Source organism: Lithobates pipiens, unplaced genomic scaffold (genome assembly GCF_037356315.1).
Source record: "Lithobates pipiens isolate NorthernLeopardFrog02 unplaced genomic scaffold, aLitPip1_a1.2 Scaffold_28, whole genome shotgun sequence".
Lineage (NCBI taxonomy): Eukaryota > Metazoa > Chordata > Amphibia > Anura > Ranidae > Lithobates > Lithobates pipiens.
In genome coordinates, this window is record NW_027507789.1 from 3491953 (window position 1) to 3515456 (window position 23504).

At 46.7% G+C, this 23504-nt stretch overlaps 1 protein-coding gene across 7 annotated transcripts in view; it reads right to left on the reverse strand.

Annotated features, from left to right (window-relative positions):
* MYH10 (myosin heavy chain 10) overlaps positions 1-23504 on the reverse strand; it is a 183324-nt gene that overhangs the window by 16475 nt on the left and 143345 nt on the right. For all 7 annotated transcript variants that reach the window (XM_077458583.1, XM_077458581.1, XM_077458580.1 and 4 more), the window contains 10 exons: positions 22911-23019; positions 17977-18108; positions 17376-17582; positions 16984-17121; positions 10961-11084; positions 10654-10825; positions 8085-8297; positions 7834-7978; positions 5167-5373; positions 4281-4385 (listed from right to left, as the gene is read on the reverse strand). In XM_077458583.1, the coding sequence (XP_077314709.1) occupies positions 4281-4385; positions 5167-5373; positions 7834-7978; positions 8085-8297; positions 10654-10825; positions 10961-11084; positions 16984-17121; positions 17376-17582; positions 17977-18108; positions 22911-23019 (1552 nt within the window). The remainder of the gene's footprint in view (positions 1-4280; positions 4386-5166; positions 5374-7833; positions 7979-8084; positions 8298-10653; positions 10826-10960; positions 11085-16983; positions 17122-17375; positions 17583-17976; positions 18109-22910; positions 23020-23504) is intronic.

A 23504-nucleotide genomic window follows, 5' to 3' on the forward strand; every position in this document is an offset into this window, starting at 1 on the left:
TGGGTATCTATTTACTCTGCGTATCCTCCTCTTTCACATTCTGCAAAAAAATTCGGCTAACTTTACTGTTTTTTTTTTTTTTAAAGCATGAAACTGTTTTTTTTCTGAAAAAAACGTGTTCGAAAAATTGCTGCGCAAATACCGTGCGAGATAAAAAGTTGCAACAAGCGCCATTGTATTCTCTAGGGCAGGGGTGTTCAAACTTTTTTCAAAGAGGGCCGGATTTAATGAAGTGAACATGTGCGAGGGCCGACCATTTTGCCTGACATTCTTTGAACTGTTAAAATTCGGTCTAAGTGTGTTCGTTCGAGCTCTAATACACTGCCCAACAAGAATTCTCTTGCCTTTGTGGCTGTGTGTGGGAAGAGATGAGCTTGGGCGTATTTGTACATACTGTATTAATTGGCGTATAACACACACCTTCACTTTAAGAGGGAAGTTTCAGGAAAAAAAAATGTTTAAATAAAGAACTGTGAAGCAAAATAATGGTCAGTGCCCACCAATGCAGCCTAATCAGTGCCCATCTGCAGACCCTCCATTGCCAAGAATGTAGCCTCACCATTGCCAGGAACACACCCACCACAGCCAGGAATGCACCCACCACAGCCAGGAATGCACCCACCATTGCCAGGGACGCAGCACCATAGCCAGGGACGCAGCACCATAGCCAGGGACGCAGCACCATTGCCAGGGACGCAGCACCATTGCCAGGGACGCAGCACCATTGCCAGGGACGCAGCACCATTGCCTGGGACGCAGCACCATTGCCTGGGACGCAGCACCATTGCCTGGGACGCAGCACCATTGCCAGGGACGCAGCACCATTGCCAGGGACGCAGCACCATTGCCAGGAATGCCTCACCATTGCCAGGAATGCCTCACCATTGCCAGGAACACACCCACCACAGCCAGGAACACACCCACCACAGCCAGGAACACACCCACCACAGCCAGGAACACACCCACCACAGCCAGGAATGCCTCCCCATTGCCAGGAATGCCTCACCATTGCCAGGAACGCAGCACCATTGCCAGGAATGCACTGACGAGCGCCAAAGGAGAATCTCCTGTTTACACGGCGGCTTCTTTAATAGAAAGTCCCACCTCCTTTGATGGACAGAACAGTCGTCCAATGGCAGTGCAGGAGAAGGACTTCCTATTACAGAGGCCGCCCGTAAACAGGAAATTCTCCTGTGTGCGGCGCTCGGTCCTGTCCTCCCTGTACCTTCCGAAGCATATATATCTTTTGTGGCCCCGGCGCTGGGATATCGTCAGGGGCCACAAAAGATATGCATGTCCAAATAACCAGGCGGGCCATTCAAAACCGGGCCGCGATTGGCCCGCGGGCCGGACTTTGGACATGCCTGCTCTAGGGTCTTTGCTAAAAAAACATATATAATGTTTGGGGGGTTCTATGTAATTTTCTAGCAAATAAATTTGGAATTTTACATGTAGGAGAGAAATGTCAGAATTGGCCTGGGCGCGAAGTGGTTAATTGTGGTATCATAATAACATAAAGCAGCTAGCACTATATTCCAATACTTGGCATATACAAACCAAAAAAACCCCCCCAAAAGTACATAAATTATTCCATATATATCATAGAAATACAAATATTATGAACATTAAGTGAACATAAATTGTCCTTTTGAAAATCCAACATCAAAAAAAGTCTACTTGTGTAAATTCAAAGATCTAAGAAGGTGATGTAAAGATGTGAATTCGGACAGGAACATCCAGCTTGTTCAGCATAGTAAAGACCACCACTGTGACTGAAGAGTGGGGGGGGCTTACCGGACAATGTTGACCCCTCCCAAAGAGGGGTCTCAAACGTATATATGACAATCCACATATGGCCTCACAGCTGATCCGGGGGGTTCTGAGAAGCTATTTCAAAACGTCCCACCATTCACAGTATATAGTAAGGCTTTTCATAAGGCAACTGCGGCAAGGATTTCATATAAAGAAATAAAAAATAAAAAAACACCATCCATAGCGTAAAGTTGTATGTGCGGCAGTATTTAATAAAAAGAAATACACGTACACACAAATCCACATGATATGCAAGCCATAAGAATCAGCGTGCAGTCCGTATTTTCCCAAAACAAAGATGATGACGTCGCGTATGATGAAACGCGTAGGGCGGAGTCATAACACATGCCACTGTGTATGCACAATTGAGCCGCAGCCATCTTTTTTTGGGGGGGAAAAATACAGATTACATGCAGATTCTTATGGGTTTGCACATCATGTGGACTTTGTAAGTGTATTTCTTTTTATCAAATACTGCCACACATACAAATTTAAGCTATGGATGGTTAGATTTTTTTTATTTTTTTATTTCTTTATATAAAATCCTTGCCTGAGTTGCCTTATGAGGAGCCTTATTATACTGTGAATGGTGGGATGTTTTGAAATAGCTCGTCAGAAACCCCCCGGATCAGCTGTGAGGTCATATGTGGATTGTAATATGCATTTCAGACACCTTTTTGGAGGGGTCAACATTGTCTGGTAAGCCATCCCACTCTTCAGTCACAGTGGTGGTCTTTTGTGGTGACTCTTATGCTGAACAATCTGGATGTTCCTGTCTGGATTCACATCTTAACATCACCACCTTAGATCTTTGAATTTACACAAGTGGACTTTTTTTTTTTTTGATGTTGGATTTTGAAGGGGCTATTTTTGTTCACTTAAAATGACATGTTCCCAATATTTGTATTTCCATGATATATACATAGAATAATTCATGCGCTGCGCTTTGTTTTTTTCATAATATAAATAAAAGCGGCCATAGATGATGCGATTTTACTTCCTGCAACCACGGGGGTCCATGTCCTCATCTGCTGCAAACTTTTACTGTCCACATACAATTAAAGTGGAGGGCTACCCCCCCCCCCCCCCCCAAAAAAAAATGCATTAAAATTCTTAAAAAAATACTGATTAAAATTTTCATGTTCGATTAATTGATTTTTTTTTTTAATCGATTAATCGACTAATTTCGATTAATTATAACGCACATACAGATCCAACTACTTTTAGCTGATCTTCTTGCATTGCAGCTCTGCATTAGTCAGTGGTAAATGTGGTATACGCTATATACAATCAGCTGACACTAGTTAGTTTCCACAATCCATGACTTAACTTCACAGTTCACACAAATACGTTTTAAATTCAAACTGTAGCACTGACGTAAGTCTTTTTTTTCCCCCCACAGTAGCGTGACAATCCCTCCCCCTCAGGTCTAACTAATCACTCTCACCTTATGGCATGGACCCCTGTGCAAACAGGTGGTCATGCAAGCGGGTATCAAAAGGGTTAACACGGACCATAAGCTTTTCTCACCTCTCCTTAGATCTCAGCAAGGACGCCAGGTCATGGGTAGAAAGAAAAGATCCAAGTGCTTTTTTTTTTTTTTTTTGATCGATCAAAAAAATAAAAAATTAATAAAAAATAAAAAAATCGATCGAGGAATTAATCTTTAATTTCCACAGCCCTAAAATAAATAAATAATAATAAAAAAAAAAAATATATATATATATATATATATATATATACACACACACACATTATATATATATATATATATATATATATATATATATATATATATTTATTTCTTAGAGAAAAGGGGGTGGGGGTAGTTGCATAATACCTGGTGTCCTGAAAATCACACATTTTTGATCGATCAAAAAAATTAACGATTAATCGAGGAATTAATCTTTAATTTCCACAGCCCTAATTTTTTATTTATTTTTTAACTTGCCTGAAACCGCTGTTGCTAGGCAGTCTTCCTAATCTGCCTCTTCCACGGCGCTTCCTCCTCTTCGGTAAGCGGCCCCGTTGCCTTCTGGGACATGTGTGTGTCCCAGAAAACAACAGGGCCATTCACAAAGCGCCGCGCGACTCGCGCATGCGTAGTAGGAGACGGGCAGTGAAGCCGCAGGGTTCCACTGCCCGTTTACCTTCGTTAAGATGGAGGCGCCGGATCGACCTCGCGGGCTCACTGGACGGGTAAGTGTCCTTATGTTTGTAGCTTATGTTTTTTTTATGTTTATGTTATGTAGCTTATGTTTGTAAAAGTGTTTGTAGCTGCTGACTTAAAAAAAAAAAAAAATCTTGGCCGGAACGCCCCTTTAAGCTGCTGCACGATTTCTGTGACTTTGCAGCAATTTTTTTTTTCACCTTTGACCCCCAACACCCCATCAAACCACTGTTTATCTTGACCTGAAAGAACATAATAGCCAACCGCTAACAAACACGGGAGGTCACACCGAACAGACCTGTGTGTCCTGCAGTTGGGACTCCAGGCCAGTGACGTCCTTGACCAGTTTAATCCCTTTTTTCTCAGCTTCCTCCAACAAGGTTGACACGTTGTCCAGCTCATTCTGAAACGGTAAATAAGAAATCATTACGTCTCCAGATCATCTCACAACCTTTCAGCATAAAACCTACTGTCCTGCAAACCATGATAAATAAGAACTAATCAAGTCTATTTAATAAGTTAACAGGATTCAGTTGGAGATGCACGGAAAGGCTGACCCAACAGCAATATTGGCCTTTCCATTAAAGAGGAAGTAAACCCTGATGGGTGTTACTTCCTCTTTCATTCCTTGCAAAGGCAAAGCATAATGGACTACTATGCATCGCATCGCATCGCATCGCATAGTAGCCCATTATGTGTCACTTACCTGACACAGGAGCCAGCGAAGTCGCCGCTGTCCCCTGTAGTCCGCCGCATCCATCTTGCTGGTGGCGTCTCGCAGCTCCGCCGCTGTCATTCAGCGAAGCCGCGATGACGTCACTCCCGCACATGCGCACGGGAATCGACAAATGCGGCAGCTCCATTCTTGGAACTGCCCCGTTCAGTGCGCCTGCGCGCCGCTGTCTACGGCGCATGCGCCGTAGACAGCGGTGCCCGTTTTCGGGCAAATATCTCCTAAACCATATAGATTTAGGAGATATTGCTTGGACCTACAGGTAAGCCTTAATCTAGGCCTACCTGTAGGTCAAAGTGGTGTGTAAGGGTTTACAACCACTTTAAGTATCATTTTTTAGGCAGAAAGACGAAATACATTTGCGCCAAGTATAGCGCATGAGTAAACTTCAAAAATTGCCATTTTGGCTATTATAAAAGCGACGGAAGGCTTCGTAGGTTGGACGCGGTACCTGAAGTTTGCTGGTCTTTTCTGCCAGCTCGGCGCGCAGCCTGTCCCCCTCCGACACCTTGGCGTGAAGCTCCTGAACCTGACCCTCCAGTTTTTTCCTCTTGTACTCCGACTCAGACTTTTGCTGCTGAAGAACCTTCACCTCGCCGACCAGCTCCTTGTTCTCAGACTCCAGGCTCTGCTTGTTCTTCTCCAGGTTCACTTTGAGCTGTGCAGGACACAGGGAAAAGAAAAATGTCTGAATAACTTCATTTTCACCGAACCCAAAAGAAACTCCCAATTAGGATCGAGGCAGAACCTCCCCTACTCATTGACTGGACGTGTTAAGTAAATTGGTGGCCTACAGAAGGGAAATTTCCACATTTAAAGGGGTTGTAAAGGTAAATGTTTTTTCACCTTAACCACTTGCCAACCAGCGCACGACGATGTACGTCGACAGAATGGCCCGGGCAGGCATATTGGCGTACAGGTACGTCCAATATTCAATGCCGCCCTGCCATCGGGAGCGCGCTGCCGGCGGCGCGCTCCCGCGCTGGTCGGGACCCCCGTGAGTCCGGTCGCGGGACCCGCGGACTCGATCGCCGCGGGCATCCCCGCGATCGTCTCACGGAGCGGCCGAATGGAGGAAATGCCGAGTAAACAGCATTTCTCCATTCTGCCTAGCAACTAGTGACGCTGATCTCTGCTCCATGTGATTGGAGCAGAGATCAGTGTTCACTAAATGAAAGCCCAACCCCCCCAACAGTTAGTAACACACCCCTAGGAACACTTAACCCCTACACTGCCACCCACTGGTTAACCCCTTCACTGCCAGTGTCATTTACACAGGAATCACTGCATTTATATAGCAGTGATTACTGTATAAATGACAATGGTCCCAAAAATGTGTCAAAAATGTCCGATGGGTCCCCCACAATGTCGCAGTCACAATAAAAATCGCAGATCGCCACCATTACTAGTAAAAAAAAAAAATAATAAAAAATTATTAATAAAAATGCTATAAAACTATCCCCTATTTTGTAAACGCTATAACTTTTGCGCAAACCAATCAATAATCGTTTATTGCGATTTTTTTTTTACCAAAAATATGTAGAAGAATACGTATCGGCCTAAACTGAGGGAAAAAAATGTTTTTTTATATATTTTTGGGGGATATTTATTATAACAAAAAGTAAAAAATAATGCGTTTTTTTTCAAAATTGTCACTCTATTTTTGGTTATAGCGCAAAAAATAAAAACCGCAGAGGTGATCAAATACCACCAAAAGAAAGCTCTATTTGTGGGAAAAAAAGGACGTCAATTTTGTTTGGGAGCCACGTCGCACGACCGCGCAAATTGTCAGTTAAAGCGACGCAGTGCTGAATCGCAAAAAGTGGTCTGGTCTTTGACCAGCAAAATGGTCCGGTCTGAAAGTGGTTAATGCATTCTATGCATTAAGGTGAAAAAACATCTGACACTGCCGGCGCCCCCAGCCCCCCCCCCCCATTTTACTTACCTCACCCCCTCGAAAATCCCGCGCTCGGCCCCCGCCATCCTCTTCACCGTTCAGCCTGGCCACTGATTGGCTGGAGTGGATGGATGGAAAGCAGCACAGCCATTGGCTTGCGCTGCTGTCAAATCACATCCACTGACGCGGAGCGCCGGGGCCGTGTGATACAGCGAGCGGCTATAGCCGCCGGCTGTATCACGGGAGCGCGCCCGCAGATGCTTCTCACCATGCGAGGGAGCTCGCATGAATGTGAGAAGCGCCTGCGAGAGGAAGCAGAGACAGCCGCTGAGGGACCCCAGAAGAGGAGGTTTGGGGCCACTCTGTGCAAAACGAGCTGCACAGTGGAGGTACCGTATATACTCGAGTATAAGCCGAGATTTTCAGCCTCTTTTTTGAGGCTGAAAGTGCCCCCCTCGGCTTATACTCGAGTCATCGCCGTCTGCCTGCCCGATCAGCGTGTCGAGCAGACAGACGGCGGCCATTCTACTATTCAAAAGCCGCGCCTCCCTGTCTGTGATAGGCGGAACACTCAATTTCCCAGCAGTCAGTGTTCCGCCTATCACGGACATCCGCTCATCCTCATACTACGGACGAGGATGAGAGGATGTCCGTGATAGGCGGAACACTGACTGCTGGGAAATTGAGTGTTCCGCCTATCACAGACAGGGAGGCGGGGCTTTTGAACAGAGGAATGGCCGCAGTCTGTCAGAGGAGGAGAGCGTGGCACAGGTAGGCAGGGATGGACGGGACACAGCGACGGACGGGACACAGCGACGGACGGGACACAGCGACGGACGGGACACAGCGACGGACGGGACACAGCGACGGACGGGACACAGCGACGGACGGGACACAGCGACGGACGGGACACAGCGACGGACGGGACACAGCGACGGACGGGACACAGCGACGGACGGGACACAGGGACGGACGGGACACAGGGACGGACACAGGGATGTCTCACCCTCGGCTTATACACGAGTCAATAAGTTTCCCAGTTTTTTTTTGTGGTAAATTGGGGGCCTCGGCTTATATTTGGGTCGGCCTATACTCGAGTATATACGGTAAGTATAACATGTTTGTTATTTAAAAAAAAAAAAAGTTACTTTACAATCCCTTTAACCTCAAGTAGCCTTTCACAGGCTCTTCTAGATCCGGGTCTCTTGTACTGAATCTTACCCTCTTGCCCTGCTCCAGCTGTTCAGATAACTCCTCCAGGGCGGTGGCTTGGCGCTGCCTCATTTCCTGGATCTGAGCCTCGTGGTTTTTGGTTTCCTCCTCAATGCTCTTTTTCAGCTCAGCCACTTCCTGCTCACGTTTGGTCCTCAAAGAAGAAAGCAAATTTGGAGTGTTAACTTGACAGTAACGTCTCAAGAAAGCGGCCAGTCACGGGAGACAACCCCAAGATGGAAACCGCCTTCATTCAATACCTCAGTTCCTGCTGGGCGGCCGTGGTGTCCAGAGTGTCCTCTAGCTCTGTCTTCAATGCCTCCAGCTCCTCGCTCAGGTCCCTTTTCTGCTTCTCCGCTTTGTTCCGGGAAGCCTTTTCAGACTCCAAGTCTTCTTGTAACTCGGCAATCTGGGCCTGTAACTCTCGCACCAGCTTCAGAGCATTGTTCTTCTGCACCACCTCCTCATCTCCCCTATCATGGGAACAGAGAGTACATAGTAGGTTAATGAGATTGAAGTAGAGGGAATCATGTAAACCAATAAATAAGAAAGCATTTTTGGTTGATAAGGCAAGCATACATGATGTGATGTTTTTTTCAGAAACCATGGGTTGCATGGAAAGAAAAAAAAAAAAAAGAAAAAAAATCGCTCAATTCCCCCATCAACACAGTCCGCGTTGATGGGGGGAATCCCTCCCGTAGAGCCATTGCATCCTCCTGGTGTGGGGGGGGGGGGGGGGGGGGGTCGCAGAGAGCCGCCTCTGCTGGGAGAGCACAATGGTTACTGCTATAGCCCCTGGCAATAATCTTATGCTAAAAATCCGACAGGCTGGTTGTAACCAAGTTGATTGATGGCCTTGGGTACAATCAGCCTCCCCCGCAGATGGATCGAATCTTGGCTGGTCCCTGCTGAACTGGCTGAGATTCAATCCATCTATGACCAGATTAAACAAATTTTGATCAATGAGGACTCCTGTACACACACCTGCAATAGGTCTTCATAGCATTCCTCTACTATGCTATGGTTGAGCTACAGCGCTCAATAAATACCCCATTCCTCTGGGTATGGAGAAGAATGTGACCTCTGCTGGAGATCTGGCACAACTGGCTAAACATTGTTACATGACATGAGCCTGGTCATCATTTGAAAGAGCTTACACAAGGTCTGAGCTCTCAGCTCCAATGGGGCAATCAGTAAGGGGGCAGAGGCAAGGATCATTGGCTAGGAGGTTCGTTACAGGAGAACCTGTCACTTTATCGTTAAAGAGGGCACCTTCTCTAAAACGTTTACACTGTTAGGTGTTCCATTAAACTTGGGTCTTATCTACACATGAAGGTTTCAGGGGAAAAAAAAACAACTACCGTATATACTCGAGTATAGGCCGACCCGAATATAAGCCGAGGCCCCCAATTTACCCCCAAAAAAACTGGCAAACTTATTGACTCGTGTATAAGCCGAGGGTGAGACATGCCTGTCCATCCCTGTGTGTGTGTCCGTCCATCCCTGTGTGTCCGTCCATCCCTGTGTGTCCGTCCATCCATCCCTGTGTGTGTGTGTGTCCATCCATCCCTGTGTGTGTGTGTGTCCATCCATCCATCCATCCCTGTGTGTGTGTGTGTCCATCCATCCCTGTGTGTGTGTGTCTCCATCCATCCATCCCTGTGTGTGTGTGTGTCCATCCATCCCTGTGTGTGTGTGTCTCCATCCATCCATCCATCCCTGTGTGTGTGTGTCTCCATCCATCCATCCCTGTGTGTGTGTGTCCGTGTGTGTGTGTGTGTGTGTGTGTGTGTCCGTGTGTGTGTGTGTGTGTGTGTGTGTGTGTGTGTGTGTGTGTGTGTGTGTGTGTGTGTCCAGCCTACCTGTGTTTACCCCCAAAAAAACTGGCAAACTTATTGACTCGTGTATAAGCCGAGGGTGAGACATGCCTGTCCATCCCTGTGTGTGTGTCCGTCAATCCCTGTGTGTCCGTCCATCCCTGTGTGTCCGTCCATCCATCCATCCATCCATCCCTGTGTGTGTGTGTGTCCATCCATCCCTGTGTGTGTGTGTCTCCATCCATCCATCCATCCCTGTGTGTGTGTGTCTCCATCCATCCATCCATCCGTGTGTGTGTGTGTGTGTGTGTCCGTGTGTGTGTGTGTGTGTGTGTGTGTCCGTGTGTGTGTGTGTCCGTGTGTGTGTGTGTCCGTGTGTGTGTGTGTGTGTGTGTGTGTGTGTGTCCAGCCTACCTGTGTCCCGAGCCTCCGTCCCGTGCCTTGCCTCCTTGCCTCCGTCCCGTGCCTTGCCTCCGTCCCGTGCCTCCGTCCCGTGTCGTGCCTTGCCTCCGTCCCGTCCCGTGCCTTGCCTTGCCTCCGTCCCGTGCCTTGCCAGGATCGCCGCTCTTCGTCGGCGCCTCGGCGGCCATTCTAAAATTCAAAAGCCGCGCCTCCGCCTGTGATAGGCGGAACACTGAATTTCCCAGCAGCCTGTGTTCCGCCTATCACGGACATCGTCTCATCCTCGTCCGTAGTACGAGGATGAGCGGATGTCCGTGATAGGCGGAACACTGACTGCTGGGAAATTGAGTGTTCCGCCTATCACAGGCGGAGGCGCGGCTTTCGAATTGTAGTATGTCCGCCGTCTGTCTGCTCGATACGCTGATCGAGCAGTCAGACGGCGATGACTCGAGTATAAGCCGAGGGGGGCACTTTCAGCCTCAAAAAAGAGGCTGAAATTCTCGGCTTATACTCGAGTATATACGGTATATATATATGTGAATTCGCAAAGGAATGATATGGAAATTTTCGGTTACTGGTCTAGATCTTCACATGGAGCTTCACCAATCACCTGGCTAAAGCAGCTTGCAGCTCCTCCTCTTTTTTGGCCAACTGCAATTTCAGTTCTTCGATCTGAGCCTGCAGCTCAGCGATTTGGTCCGCGAGGTCAGAGGTCTCCCCATCCAGCTTCCTCTTGGCCTTCTCCAATTCCTGCCGTGTCTTCTCCTCCTTTTTTAATCTTTCTGAAAGTCAAAAAAAAAAAAAAAAAAAGATATATGATGAGCAAAAGGTTCAACTAGCCCACAAAAATTGAAACCAGACACAACAAGATGGCTGAAGGTATGGAAATTAACAATTGACAACAGGCTACATTATACCTTCAAGGTCAGTAATCATCATTTCCTGCTTGTTCTTCAGCTTGGCCAAGTTTTTGGCTTTCTCCTCTTCCTCCGCTAGCTGTGCGCTGCACTCCGCTATCCTCTCCTCCGTAAGTTTCTTCTCCTGAGGAGCAAAAATTGGGGAAAACCATGGAGGGCGTTTAGGAAATTTTTTTAATTGGCTATAAAAAGGATTCTAACTGGGAAAACGCGCCGTCTACATCCAATATAATGTAAACTGCTGAATATTTTTCTCAATAAAATATTGCTTAAGAAGTTGTAATAACTTTCTCCCATACAAGATTTTGCACTCGGCTCATGTTGCCTTTGGGCCTGGATCCCAAGCATTCCAATGAAACCAAGAGGGCCAGTAAAAATGGGTCCAGGACATGATACGTTGTTTGGACATCCACTATGTCTGGGCCTCCACCTGTCTCTGGACCTCCACCTGTCTCTCTTTCTCCCATACAAGATCTTGCACTCGGCTCATGTTGCCTTTGGGCCTGGAATCCAAGCATTCCAATGAAACCAAGGGCCCAGTAAAAATGGGTCCAGGACATGATACGTTGTTTGGACATCCACTATGTCTGGGCCTCCACCTGTCTCTGGACCTCCACCTGTCTCTGGACCTCCACCTGTCTCTCTTTCTCCCATACAAGATCTAGCACTCGGCTCATGTTGCCTTTGGGCCTGGAACCCAAGCATTCCAATGAAACCAAGAGGGCCAAGTAAAAAAAAAAAAAAGAAGATCCAGGACATTATATGTTGTATGGACCTCCACTATATATGGACCTCCAACTACGTCTCTTTCTCCCATACAAGATCTTGCACTCGGCTCATGTTGCCTTTGGGCCTTGATCCCAAGCATTCCAATGAAACCAAGGACCCAGTAAAAATGGGTCCAGGACATGATACGTTGTTTGGACATCCACTATGTCTGGACCTCCACCTGTCTCTGGACCTCCACCCGTCTCTGGACCTCCACCTGTCTCTCTTTCTCCCATACAAGATCTAGCACTCGGCTCATGTTGCCTTTGGGCCTGGAATCCAAGCATTCCAATGAAACCAAGAGGGCCAAGTAAAAAAAAAAAAAAAAAGGTCCAGGACATTATATGTTGTATGGACCTCCATTATATATGGACCTCCAAATATTCCAACTACGTCTCTTTCTCCCATACAAGATCTTGCACTCGGCTCATGTTGGCTTTGGGCCTGGATCCCAATGAAACCAAGGGCCCAGGATATTATAGGTTGTATGGCCCTCCACTATGTATGAACCTCCAACTATGTCTCTTTCTCCCATACAAGATCTTGCACTCGGCTCATGTTGCCTTTGGGCCTGGATCCCAAGCATTCCAATGAAACCAAGAGGGCCAGTAAAAATGGGTCCAGGACATGATACGTTGTTTGGACATCCACTATGTCTCTGTCTCTGGACCTCCACCGGTCTCTGGACCTCCACCGGTCTCTCTTTCTCCCATACAAGATCTTGCACTCGGCTCATGTTGCCTTTGGGCCTGGAATCCAAGCATTCCAATGAAACCAAGGGCCCAGTAAAAATGGGTCCAGGACATGATACGTTGTTTGGACATCCACTATGTCTGGGCCTCCACCTGTCTCTGGACCTCCACCTGTCTCTGGACCTCCACCTGTCTCTGGACCCCCACCTGTCTCTGGACCCCCACCTGTCTCTGGACCCCCACCTGTCTCTGGACCCCCACCTGTCTCTGGACCCCCACCTGTCTCTGGACCTCCACCTGTCTCTGGACCTCCACCTGTCTCTGGACCTCCACCTGTCTCTGGACCTCCACCTGTCTCTGGACCTCCACCTGTCTCTCTTTCTCCCATACAAGGTCTCGCACTCGGCTCATGTTGTCTTTGGGCCTGGATCCCAAGCATTCCAATGAAACCAAGGGCCCAGTAAAAATGGGTCCAGGACATGATACGTTGTTTGGACATCCACTATGTCTGGGCCTCCACCTGTCTCTGGACCTCCACCTGTCTCTGGACCTCCACCTGTCTCTGGACCTCCACCTGTGTCTCTTTCTCCCATACAAGATCTAGCACTCGGCTCCTGTTGCCTTTGGGCCTGGAATCCAAGCATTCCAATGGAACCAAGGGGGCCAAGTAAAAAAAAAAAAAAAAAGGTCCAGGACATTATATGTTGTATGGACCTCCACTATATATGGACCTCCAACTATTCCAACTACGTCTCTTTCTCCCATACAAGATCTTGCACTCGGCTCATGTTGGCTTTGGGCCTGGATCCCAAGCATTCCAATGAAACCAAGGGCCCAGGATATTATAGGTTGTATGGCCCTCCACTATGTATGAACCTCCAACTATGTCTCTTTCTCCCATACAAGATCTCGCACTCGGCTCATGTTGCCTTTGGGCCTGGATCCCAAGCATTCCAATGAAACCAAGAGGGCCAAGTAAAAAAGGGTCCAGGACATGATACGTTGTTTGGACATCCACTATGTCTGGACCTCCAACTAGGTCTCTTTCTCCCATACAAGATCTCACACTGGGCTCCTGTTGCCTTTGGGCCTGGAACCCAAGCATTCCAATGAAACCAAGAGGGCCAAGTAAAAAAAAAAATGAAGGTCCAGGACATTATATGTTGTATGGACCTCCACTATATATGGACCTCCAACTACGTCTCTTTCTCCCATACAAGATCTCGCACTCGGATCATGTTGCCTTTGGGCCTGGATCCCAAGCATTCCAATGAAACCAAGGGCCCAGTAAAAAAGGGTCCAGGACATTATACGTTGTATGGACCTCCAGTATGTTCGTCTTCACCTGGGATCCCAGCTACTCTTTCATATCTAGAACTAAAACGGAGCCACTTCTTTTTTTTTACATTAAAGTTCCTTGTTATGAAGTTAATAAGGTTTTTGTCATGTTTCTCTTTCACAATCCATAGAAATATCCTAAAGGGCTTATCTGAAGCACAGAGCCATGGAGGTGAACCATCACCCATTAACTTAAAGTGGTTCTTATTCCCGGTTCACACTGATGTGGGCTCCGCAGCGCTTCCTGTGCGTTTTCCACTCCGCGTCACAATCGCACTCCATTCACGCGAATTGCTGTGGGTGTATGTTAACAAAATCCCAAAAATGATTTGCAAAATGCAGTGCGATTGGCTGAATCGTATATTGCATGTGATTCGATTCCAGTCCGGGGGAGGGGATTTGAGGGGTGAATACAATGAATACACCTTTCGTGCGGGTGCAGTGCAATGTGTGCAATACAAGAGGAATGGCTCAAATCGCACTGCAGAGAATCGCTGTCTGAATCACATGCGGTTTCCCGCACCGCAAGTGTGGACCGGGTTCTAAAGGCTCAAGGTTTTTTATTGCCATGTCTTGGCTCCCGCTAATGTCAATCACAGCCCGTGAGCCAATGAGGAGAGAGCAGAGCCGCACTCCATATGTGAATGGACACACAGAGCAGGGGCTCGATTGAGTGCCTTGCTTGTTAAGGGGGCACTAGGCAGGAGGGAGGGGCCTGTGGCGCCCCCAAGAGGAGGATAGGGACCACTCTGTGCAATTACACAGAGAAGGTAGGTATAATATATATGTTTTTTTTAAATAATAAACATTTAACATCATTTTAAGTTCCAGCATAACAAAGGGGCATTCTGTCACCTGGAGATGACGATCATTCGGGTCCCACTGGTCTGAGCAATGCGGCTGGATGGATATGGACTAAATTGACTGGTAAAGTGGAGATAAACATGGAGTCCCCCCCCCCGCAACTAAAAGTATATCCGGATATTCTACATCTGTGCAGAATTCCATTGCGACATAAAAGTAGAAGACTACATGCTGAGGGCTTTTAGATATACAGTGCCTTGAAAAAAGTATTCATACCCCCTGACATTCCCCACATTTTGTTACAACCAAAAACATAAATGTATTTTATTGGGATTTTATGTGATGGACCAACACAAAGTGTCACATAATTGTGAAAGGAAAATGATAAATGATACAAATAAATATGTGAAAAGTGTGGGGGGAGGGGCATTTGTATGGCGCCCCCCGGAGTCAATACTTTGTAGAACCCCCTTTCTCTACAAGTCTTTTTGGGGGTGTCTCTACCAGCTTTGCACATCTAGAGAGGACATTTCTGCCCATTCTTCTTCTTTGTAAAATATCTCAAGCTCTGTCAGATTGGATGGAGAGCGTCTGTGATCAGCAATTTTCAAGTCTGGCCACAGATTCTCAATGGGATTTAGGTCTGGACTGTGACTGGGCCATTCTAACATGAATATGCTTTGATGTAAACCATTCCATTGTAGCTCTGGCTGGATGTTTCGGGTCGTTGTCCTGCTGGAAGGGGAACCTCCGCCCCGGTCTCAAGTCTTTTGAAGACTCTTAGCCCCCCGTACACATGGTCAGACATTCCGACAACAAAATCCATCGGATTTTGTCTGAAACTGGTGTTGCATACACACGGTCGGACAAAGTTGTCGGAAAATCTGATCGTTCAGAACGTGATGAGGTTATTTCATTACAAAGGGACTACGTTCAGGCTAGTAGCCAATAGCTTTGGTCTAGGAATTTGATCTGAGCATGCGTGGCACTTTGTCCGATCGTAATTCTCTACACATGATCGGACAAAGTCCGATCGGATCATGTTGTCGGAATGTTTTATAGCCCAGCTCTCAAACTTGGTCCGTCAGATATTCCGACAGAAACAGTCCGATGGAGCCCACACACTGTCGGATTATCCAACAACACCGTCCGATCGGAAATATTCCATCGGAATGTCCTACCGTGTGTACAAGGGCTAACAGGTTTTCTTCTAAGATTGCCCTATATTTGTCTCCATCCATCTTCCCATCAACTCTGACCAGCTTCCCTGTCCCTGCTGAAGAAAACCATCCCCACCACATGAAGCTGCCACCACCATGTCTCACAGTGGTGTTTTGAGGGTGATGTGCGATGTTAGTTTTCCCCACACACAGCGTTTTGAATTTTGGTCTCATCTGACCAGATCACCTTCTTCCACATGTTTGCTGCCCCCTCCCCCACATGGCTTCTCACAAACTACAAACAGGACTTCTTATGACTTTCTTTCTCCAATGTCTTTCTTCTTGTCACTCTTCCATAAAGGGCAGATTTGTGGAGAGACGACTAATAGTTGTCCTGTGGACAGATTCTCCCCCCTGAGCTGTGGATCTCTGCAGCTCCTCCAGTTACCATGGACCTCTTGGCTCTTCTCTGATGAATGCTCTCCTTGCCCGGCCCGGTCAGTTTAGGTGGACGGCCGTGTCTTGGTAGGTTTGCAGTTGTGCCCATACTCTTTCCATTTTCCGATGATGGATTGAACAGAGCTCCGTGAGATGGTCAAAGCTTGGGAGTTTTTTTTTTTTATAACCTAACCCTGCTTTATACTTCTCCACAACTTTATCCCTGACCTGTCTGGTGTGTTCCTCGGCCTTCATTATGCTGTTTGTTCACTAAGGTTCTCCAACAAACCTTTGAGGGCTTCACAGCTGTATTTATATACGGAGATAAAATTACACACAGGTGTTTACTAATCCGGTGACTTCTGAAGGCAATTGGTTCCACTAGATTTTAGTAAGGAGTATCGGTGTAAAGGGGGCCAAATAGAAATGACCCCCCCCCCCCTCCCCCAACTTTTCATATATTTGTATCATTTTCCTTCCACTTCACAATTATGTGCCACTTTGTGTTGGTCTATCGCATAAAATCCCAATAAAATACATTTACGTTTTTGGTTGTAACAAAATGTGGAAAATTTAAGAAGTATGAATACTGTATCGAGGAACTCCTTAGCTCCTATGGGGGATATTATCCCAACATAAACTTGCTATTTCAGCATGATGTTCATCAGGTAAAATTTCTACTCTCACTACCAACCCACAATGTGTGCCATTATATATCTAACATTCTAATATAGGATAATTAAGTTTACATCTAAATATTATCAGTTCTTGGTGTTCGGCGTATGATGACAGTACATCCAGATTTGCACCCAATGTCCCTCACCTTCACAAACTTGGAGTTCTGGTCCTCTAGTAGAAGGATATCTTCTTCCATCTTCTTTATCTTTGCTTCTGCTGTTACTTTCTCCAGCTGTAGCTTCTGTCGAGCCGCCTCCTCCTCATCCAGCTGTTCCTCCAGATCCTACAGTGGACAAAAACAGAACATTTCATTGGAGAAGAAGATGGCGCACTGATGAGACAAAGTCAAATAATGATTGGTGGAATGCGGATCAGGAACTGGAAAATGCAAGAGCATCAAAAATATTTGTGAGGTTACTAGACAGTTAGGTTAGGGGGTAGCTCGGTGTAGTTTGGAAGACCACCTGGTCCCCAACCCGCCCTTTATAACTGAGATATACTGTATAGATGGGCAGAGCAGACAAAGGCAGTCCATACCTGGATATGAGTTTGCATCTTCTTCTTCTCATTCTGCAGAACCTGATTCCTCTCCTCCTCTTCCTCCATTCGGATCTCCATGTCCCTCAGAATCTCCTCCAGTTCCTGTTTCTTCACCGCCAGACGGGCCCTCATCTCCTCGGCCTCCGCAAATAGTTCCGTCTCCGCCTGGAGTTGCTCGGCCAGGATGTTCTTCTCCTCTACCAGCTGGACAATGAGATCACAGAAGGTAAGATATCCTAGATATTCCACAAATGTTCTCTAAAAATCCCACCATTAATGATTTCCATGAGTCTACCTTCTAAACCAGTGGTCATCAACTCCTGTCCTCAGGGCCCACCAACAGGCCAGGTTTGCAAGATAACTGAAATACATCACAGGTGATATAATTTGCTGCTCAGTGATTGTCGTATTCTAGTCTGTATCTCCCCCAAGGTAATACATAAAACCTGGCCTGTTAGTGGGCCCTGAGGACAGGGTTGGTGACCACTGTTCTAAACCACTAAACAAATTTTAATGTAAGACCACCTAGAAAAACACAAGATGGCAGCCTGGAATATGAAATATAAAGTCAATATTTTGTCATTTATCTACCACTCACCTGCTGGTGCTTCCTCTCCATCTCCACCAGCTCCCCCTCCGCCTTCGACTGCTTCTCCTTCACCTTCAGCAGCTCCTCATCTTTGGCCAGCAGCTCCTCTTCCTGTCGGGTCACTTGTAAAAGGGGCTTTACCTGTAAAAGAAGAAAACTTGGCTCTCAAAGTTCTGGAAATTTGAGTGATCGTTGAGTCAGTTGATCAATAATTCTACAAGGTTTTCAAACTTTATCACAGGAGATAGACAAGCACAAACTCAAACACAATGGACCAGCCCACCACATTAAAATTACATTTCTACTATTTCTACTTAGTGTCAACTCTCTTGAGGCCCGGGGCTTATAAACAGTGGCCCATATGTGCCCCCAATGAACGTTTGAGATAAAACTAGAGGTCGACCGATATATTGGCCGATATTTGGCGTTTTTTAATTAATCGGCATCGGCTGATTGTATTGTTAAAAAAGGCTGATGATATATTCAGCGCGACTTGCAAATGACTTCAGTAATAGAAGTCAATGCAAGTTGCCTGAAGACATCAGTGAAGTGACTTGCTTCCTCTCTAGGCAGTCTGCCAAGAAAAGAGCAAAGAGATACAATGTTTCCACTTATGAATGAATTCAACTCTGTGTGTAGAAGTTCCCAGTTTAACCATTTAAACACTAAATCTTTTCTGACACTTGATGCTTACAAGTAAAAATCCTGTATTTTCTGCTAGAAAATCACTTAGAACCCCCCAAAACTTATATATATATTATATATATTTTTTTTAGCAGAGATCCTAGGGAATAAAATAGCGGTTGTTGCAATATTTTATGTCACACAGTATTTGCGCAGCGGTCTTTTAAACACACTTTTTTTGGAAGAAAATACACTATTGATTAAAAAACAAAACAAAAAAAAAAAAAAAAACACTAAAACGGTAAAGTTAGCCCACTTTTTTTTTTTCGTCCAAAAGTTTTGATTACCTGTTTTTGATTTATATATATATATATATATATATATATATATATATATATATATATATATATATATATATATATATATATATATATATATATATTTATATTTTTAATCTAAATTATACATACAAGTGAACTGATTGGAGGTTTGTTTTGTTTAATAAATGTTTAAAATGTAAGAAATTTTCTGTATCACTTATGAAGGCTATTCGGCTGCTAGCGGGGCACTTATAATCCAGCTAGTGGCCGAGGAAGGGGTTAAATGTGCCCATGAAGCACCGCTGCCAAATTGAAGGTGCTTCGGCAGCGGTGCCCATTCATTTCAATGGGCGGGAGTGGTGGAGGATCGGTCCAAAGATGCTGCTTGCAGGACTTTTTTTTAACGTCCTTCCAGCGCATCACCTCAGTGTGAAAGCACTCGGGGCTTCCACACAGACCACAGGGGAGCCATTTTTGCAGGTGCTATTTTTAGCACAAAAGCACCTGAAAAACGCCCCAGTGTGAAAGGTGTCTGTTAAGATTTTCTGAGATGAAGGGAAAAAAAAATAAAATAAATAAAAATCGGCCCAAAAAAAAAAAAGCATCATATATCGGCCATGGCGATTTCTGAATATCAGCCAGAGAAAAACCCATATAGGTTGACCTCTAGATAAAACAATGGTCAGTTGGTTTATCTTGCAATGCATATATAGGAGGAGAGTTCCTTCCAACTTTAGGCTGTAGAACAGGGGTCTTCAAAACTTTCTAAAACATGGGGCTGGTTTACTGTCCTTTAGACTTTAACTGGACTGAGGCCACTGGGAGTAATTGGGAGGAATTTTGCCCCTTCATTGGTGTCACTGGGGGGGGGGGGATTATGCCCCACTGTTGGTATCAGTGGATAAAATAGTGCCCCAGGGGTTGGATAAAAGCAAGGAAAGGGCCACATCTGGCCCACGAGGCTGAAGATTGGAGACCACTTTTGTAGAGCAAAACAGTGGGACGCAACACCACATCATCCTGTCCACTCATGCATTGTAAGTGATCGCTGCAATCCACCAGCCTACAAATGTGGTGCATGCAAAGCCTTACTCCATTCACAGGAGATGCTGGAGTTCTTATTTGGAGGCAGTCATTGCTCGCCTCCTGGAAGCAGTGCTTATTCCAGTGTGGAGCTCACCCCTGGAGCAACACACACAGTAACTGCCCCAGTACTAAACTGGTCAGCAGAGGTCTGCGAATGGAAGCCTCAGCGCTGGATGAGAACCCCGGCTGTGGCCAGTATAAGCCATCTTGGAAGGCTTCCTTTAATGCCTACGGAGCCCAGAGGTAACCTTAAAATCAGTTCCACTTCTAATACCTATTTGGACACACTTAAAAGAAGTCCCTCTTCAATTTGTATTAATATGTTCTATTCTCTGGGGACAAAATACATGCAGCACTTTGTCCAGGGCCGCTGATGGGGGGACAGCGGTCCTCCTGTAGGGGGCCTGGAGAGCAGGTGGATCGATGGAGCACAGGGGCGGACTGACCATTGGGCCACTCGGGCACTGCCTGAGGGCCCCATGCCACTAGGGGGCCCCATCAGGGTTGCCAGCCTCAGTAAACCAGGGACAGTATGTAAAAAAATTGTGTTTTTTTTTTTTTACATCTATCTCTGAAATGTCCCTTACCAACATCCTTTTGGTGTAAAAATCCTGAGATTATAGCTGTCCCACCTCTCCAGTACCTTCTCAGCCAATAGAAACATGTCTGTGTGATTGTATACTGTGTGTTTGTGTTTACTGTGTGGCCCCATAATCTCTGATTTCCTGGGGGCCCCATGAGTTGTCAGTCCGCCCCTGATGGAGCAGAGAACGGAAGACAGCATCCCTCACCCAGCAACTGAAAGCCAGTTTCTTCCCCTCTCCCTCCCGATGGCTTTCAGCTGCTGGGTGAGAAAAACCCAGAGGGATGGATTTAGGGGGTGCTGGGGTGGGTTGTGCTGTGCCCACCCAGATTATAGTTCTGCAACCCTGAGCTCCTGCCCCCCTGCCCGCACTCACAGATGGGATGAGGAGATGGCAGCCTGGAGGCTGGAGTGGTGAGAGAAGAGGAGAGGAGAGAAGAGGAGCGCTGTGCTCTCCCCTCCTGTCAGAAGAGCTCTGGTCTATACAGTACATGAGACTGGATCGCTCTTACTGTAGATGTCATCGCACTGTATTCACACGCCGCCCCCTATCACATTTGCTGCTGCTGGGAGGTGAACAGCCCTTGAAGGAGATGGGGGGTGGTGTGTGTGTGTACAGTGCGATGAGATCTACAGTAAGAGCGATCCGGTCTCATGTACTGTATAGAATATGAATGCTCCTCTGACAGGAGGGGAGAGCAAAGCGCACCTCCTCCTGGTTATCTGTGCTGGCAAACATAATGGGGATGTGGGGAGGGGGATATGTGCTAGGAGAAAGAATGGGGGGGGGGGGGGGAGTATGTGCTAGGAAGAGGGCTGGGGGTGCAGGAGGTTGAACCACGAGAAGGGATGTTTGTGCTAGGGGAGGGGGGGTGGGGATTAGTACTGGGGTTGGTGGGGGGGCGGAGAGAATCGGGTAGGTAGGAAGAATTTGTGCTGGCAGGGGGATTTGGGGGAGAAGGTTTGTGCTAGGATAGAAACTTTGAGAAGAAAGAGGATACCGTATATACTCGAGTATAGGCCGACCCGAATATAAGCCGAGGCCCCCAATTTACCCCCAAAAAAACTGGCAAACTTATTGACTCGTGTATAAGCCGAGGGTAAGACATGCCTGTCCATCCCTGTGTGTGTGTCCGTCCATCCCTGTGTGTCCGTCCATCCCTGTGTGTCCGTCCATCCCTGTGTGTCCGTCCATCCATCCCTGTGTGTGTGTGTGTCCATCCATCCATCCATCCCTGTGTGTGTGTCCGTCCATCCCTGTGTGTCCGTCCATCCCTGTGTGTCCGTCCATCCCTGTGTGTCCGTCCATCCATCCCTGTGTGTGTGTGTGTCCATCCATCCATCCATCCCTGTGTGTGTGTGTCTCCATCCATCCATCCATCCATCCATCCCTGTGTGTGTGTGTGTCTCCATCCATCCATCCATCCCTGTGTGTGTGTGTGTGTGTGTGTGTGTGTGTGTGTGTCCAGCCTACCTGTGTCCCGAGCCTTTGTCCCGAGCCTCCGTCCCGTGCCGAGCCTCCTTGCCTCGCCGCCGTGCCTCGCCTCCGTCCCGTCCCGTCCCGTGCCGTGCCTTGCCTCCGTCCCGTGCCCTCTTCGTTCGTCGGCGCCTCGGCGGCCATTGTAAATTCAAAAGCTGCGCCGCCGCCTTCGCCTGTGATAGGCGGAACACTGAATTTCCCAGCAGCCTGTGTTCCGCCTATCACGTACATCGTATCATCCTCGTCCGTAGTACGAGGATGATACGATGTCCGTGATAGGCGGAACACAGGCTGCTGGGAAATTCAGTGTTCCGCCTATCACAGGCGGAGCCGGAGGCGCGGCTTTTGAACTATAGAATGGCCGCTGTCTGTCTGCTCGACACGCTGATCGAGCGGGCAGACAGCGATGACTCGAGTATAAGCCGAGGGGGGCACTTTCAGCCTCAAAAAAGAGGCTGAAAATCTCGGCTTATACTCGAGTATATACGGTATGTGCTAGGCCGGTGATTTTTTTGGGGTGAGGGAGATTTGTGCTAGGAGGGGGCGTCCTTTCAGCACACCCGTCATATATGCGTACCTCCGATGGGAACTGCTTAAAATTTGAATTTTTTCACAACTGTCACGGTCATGTACCTCTTTCAACAAAAAGTAAAAAAAAATAAATAAAAAAATAAAATAAATAAAATGTAATTTTTGTTTAAAGACATTTGGAAAGTTATAAACCATAAAACCACGCACACCCCTCAGACGAATGCACGGCGCTCACGATGGTCGCAGCGAGTTGCAGACAAAATAATACGGCTATTTTCGTCTACAGCCGCCCACCCAGATATTGGCCTCTGGGACTTACCTTGGTGAAGAGTCGCCACCACTGCCAGTGGCGCAGTTTCAGGTAGGCGGCGCAGTTCCGCTGTAACACCTTCAGGGCGCTGAGCTGCTGCTGCTTCTTGGCGAAGGCCCTGATCGGGACAAGAGAGAAAAGCTAGAAGGGTGAACCACAAAACGGAGCCAACAAAGTCTGCGCTTTTAGCGGAAACAAACGTGACCTTCATATTATATTACTCTGTAGAATCAAGAGATATTTTAGGGATATAACAGAAGTAGTCTTTACTACAAATACATCCTTTTTTTTTTTTTAACCACTTGCTTACTGGGCACTTAAACCCCCCTCAGTCCCAGACCAATTTTCAGCTTTCAGCGCTGATGCACTTTGAATGACAATTGTGCGGGCATACAACACTGTACCCAAATGACATTTTTATCATTTTTTTTCCCACAAATAGAGCTTTCTTTTGGTGGTATTTAGTTACAGCTGGGAGTTTTATTTTTTTGCTAAACAAACAAAAAAAAATGCAAAAAATAAATAAAAAATCATGTTTAATAGTTTGATATAAAATTTTGCAAACAGGTCATTTTTCTCCTTCATTGAAGTGCGCTGATGAGG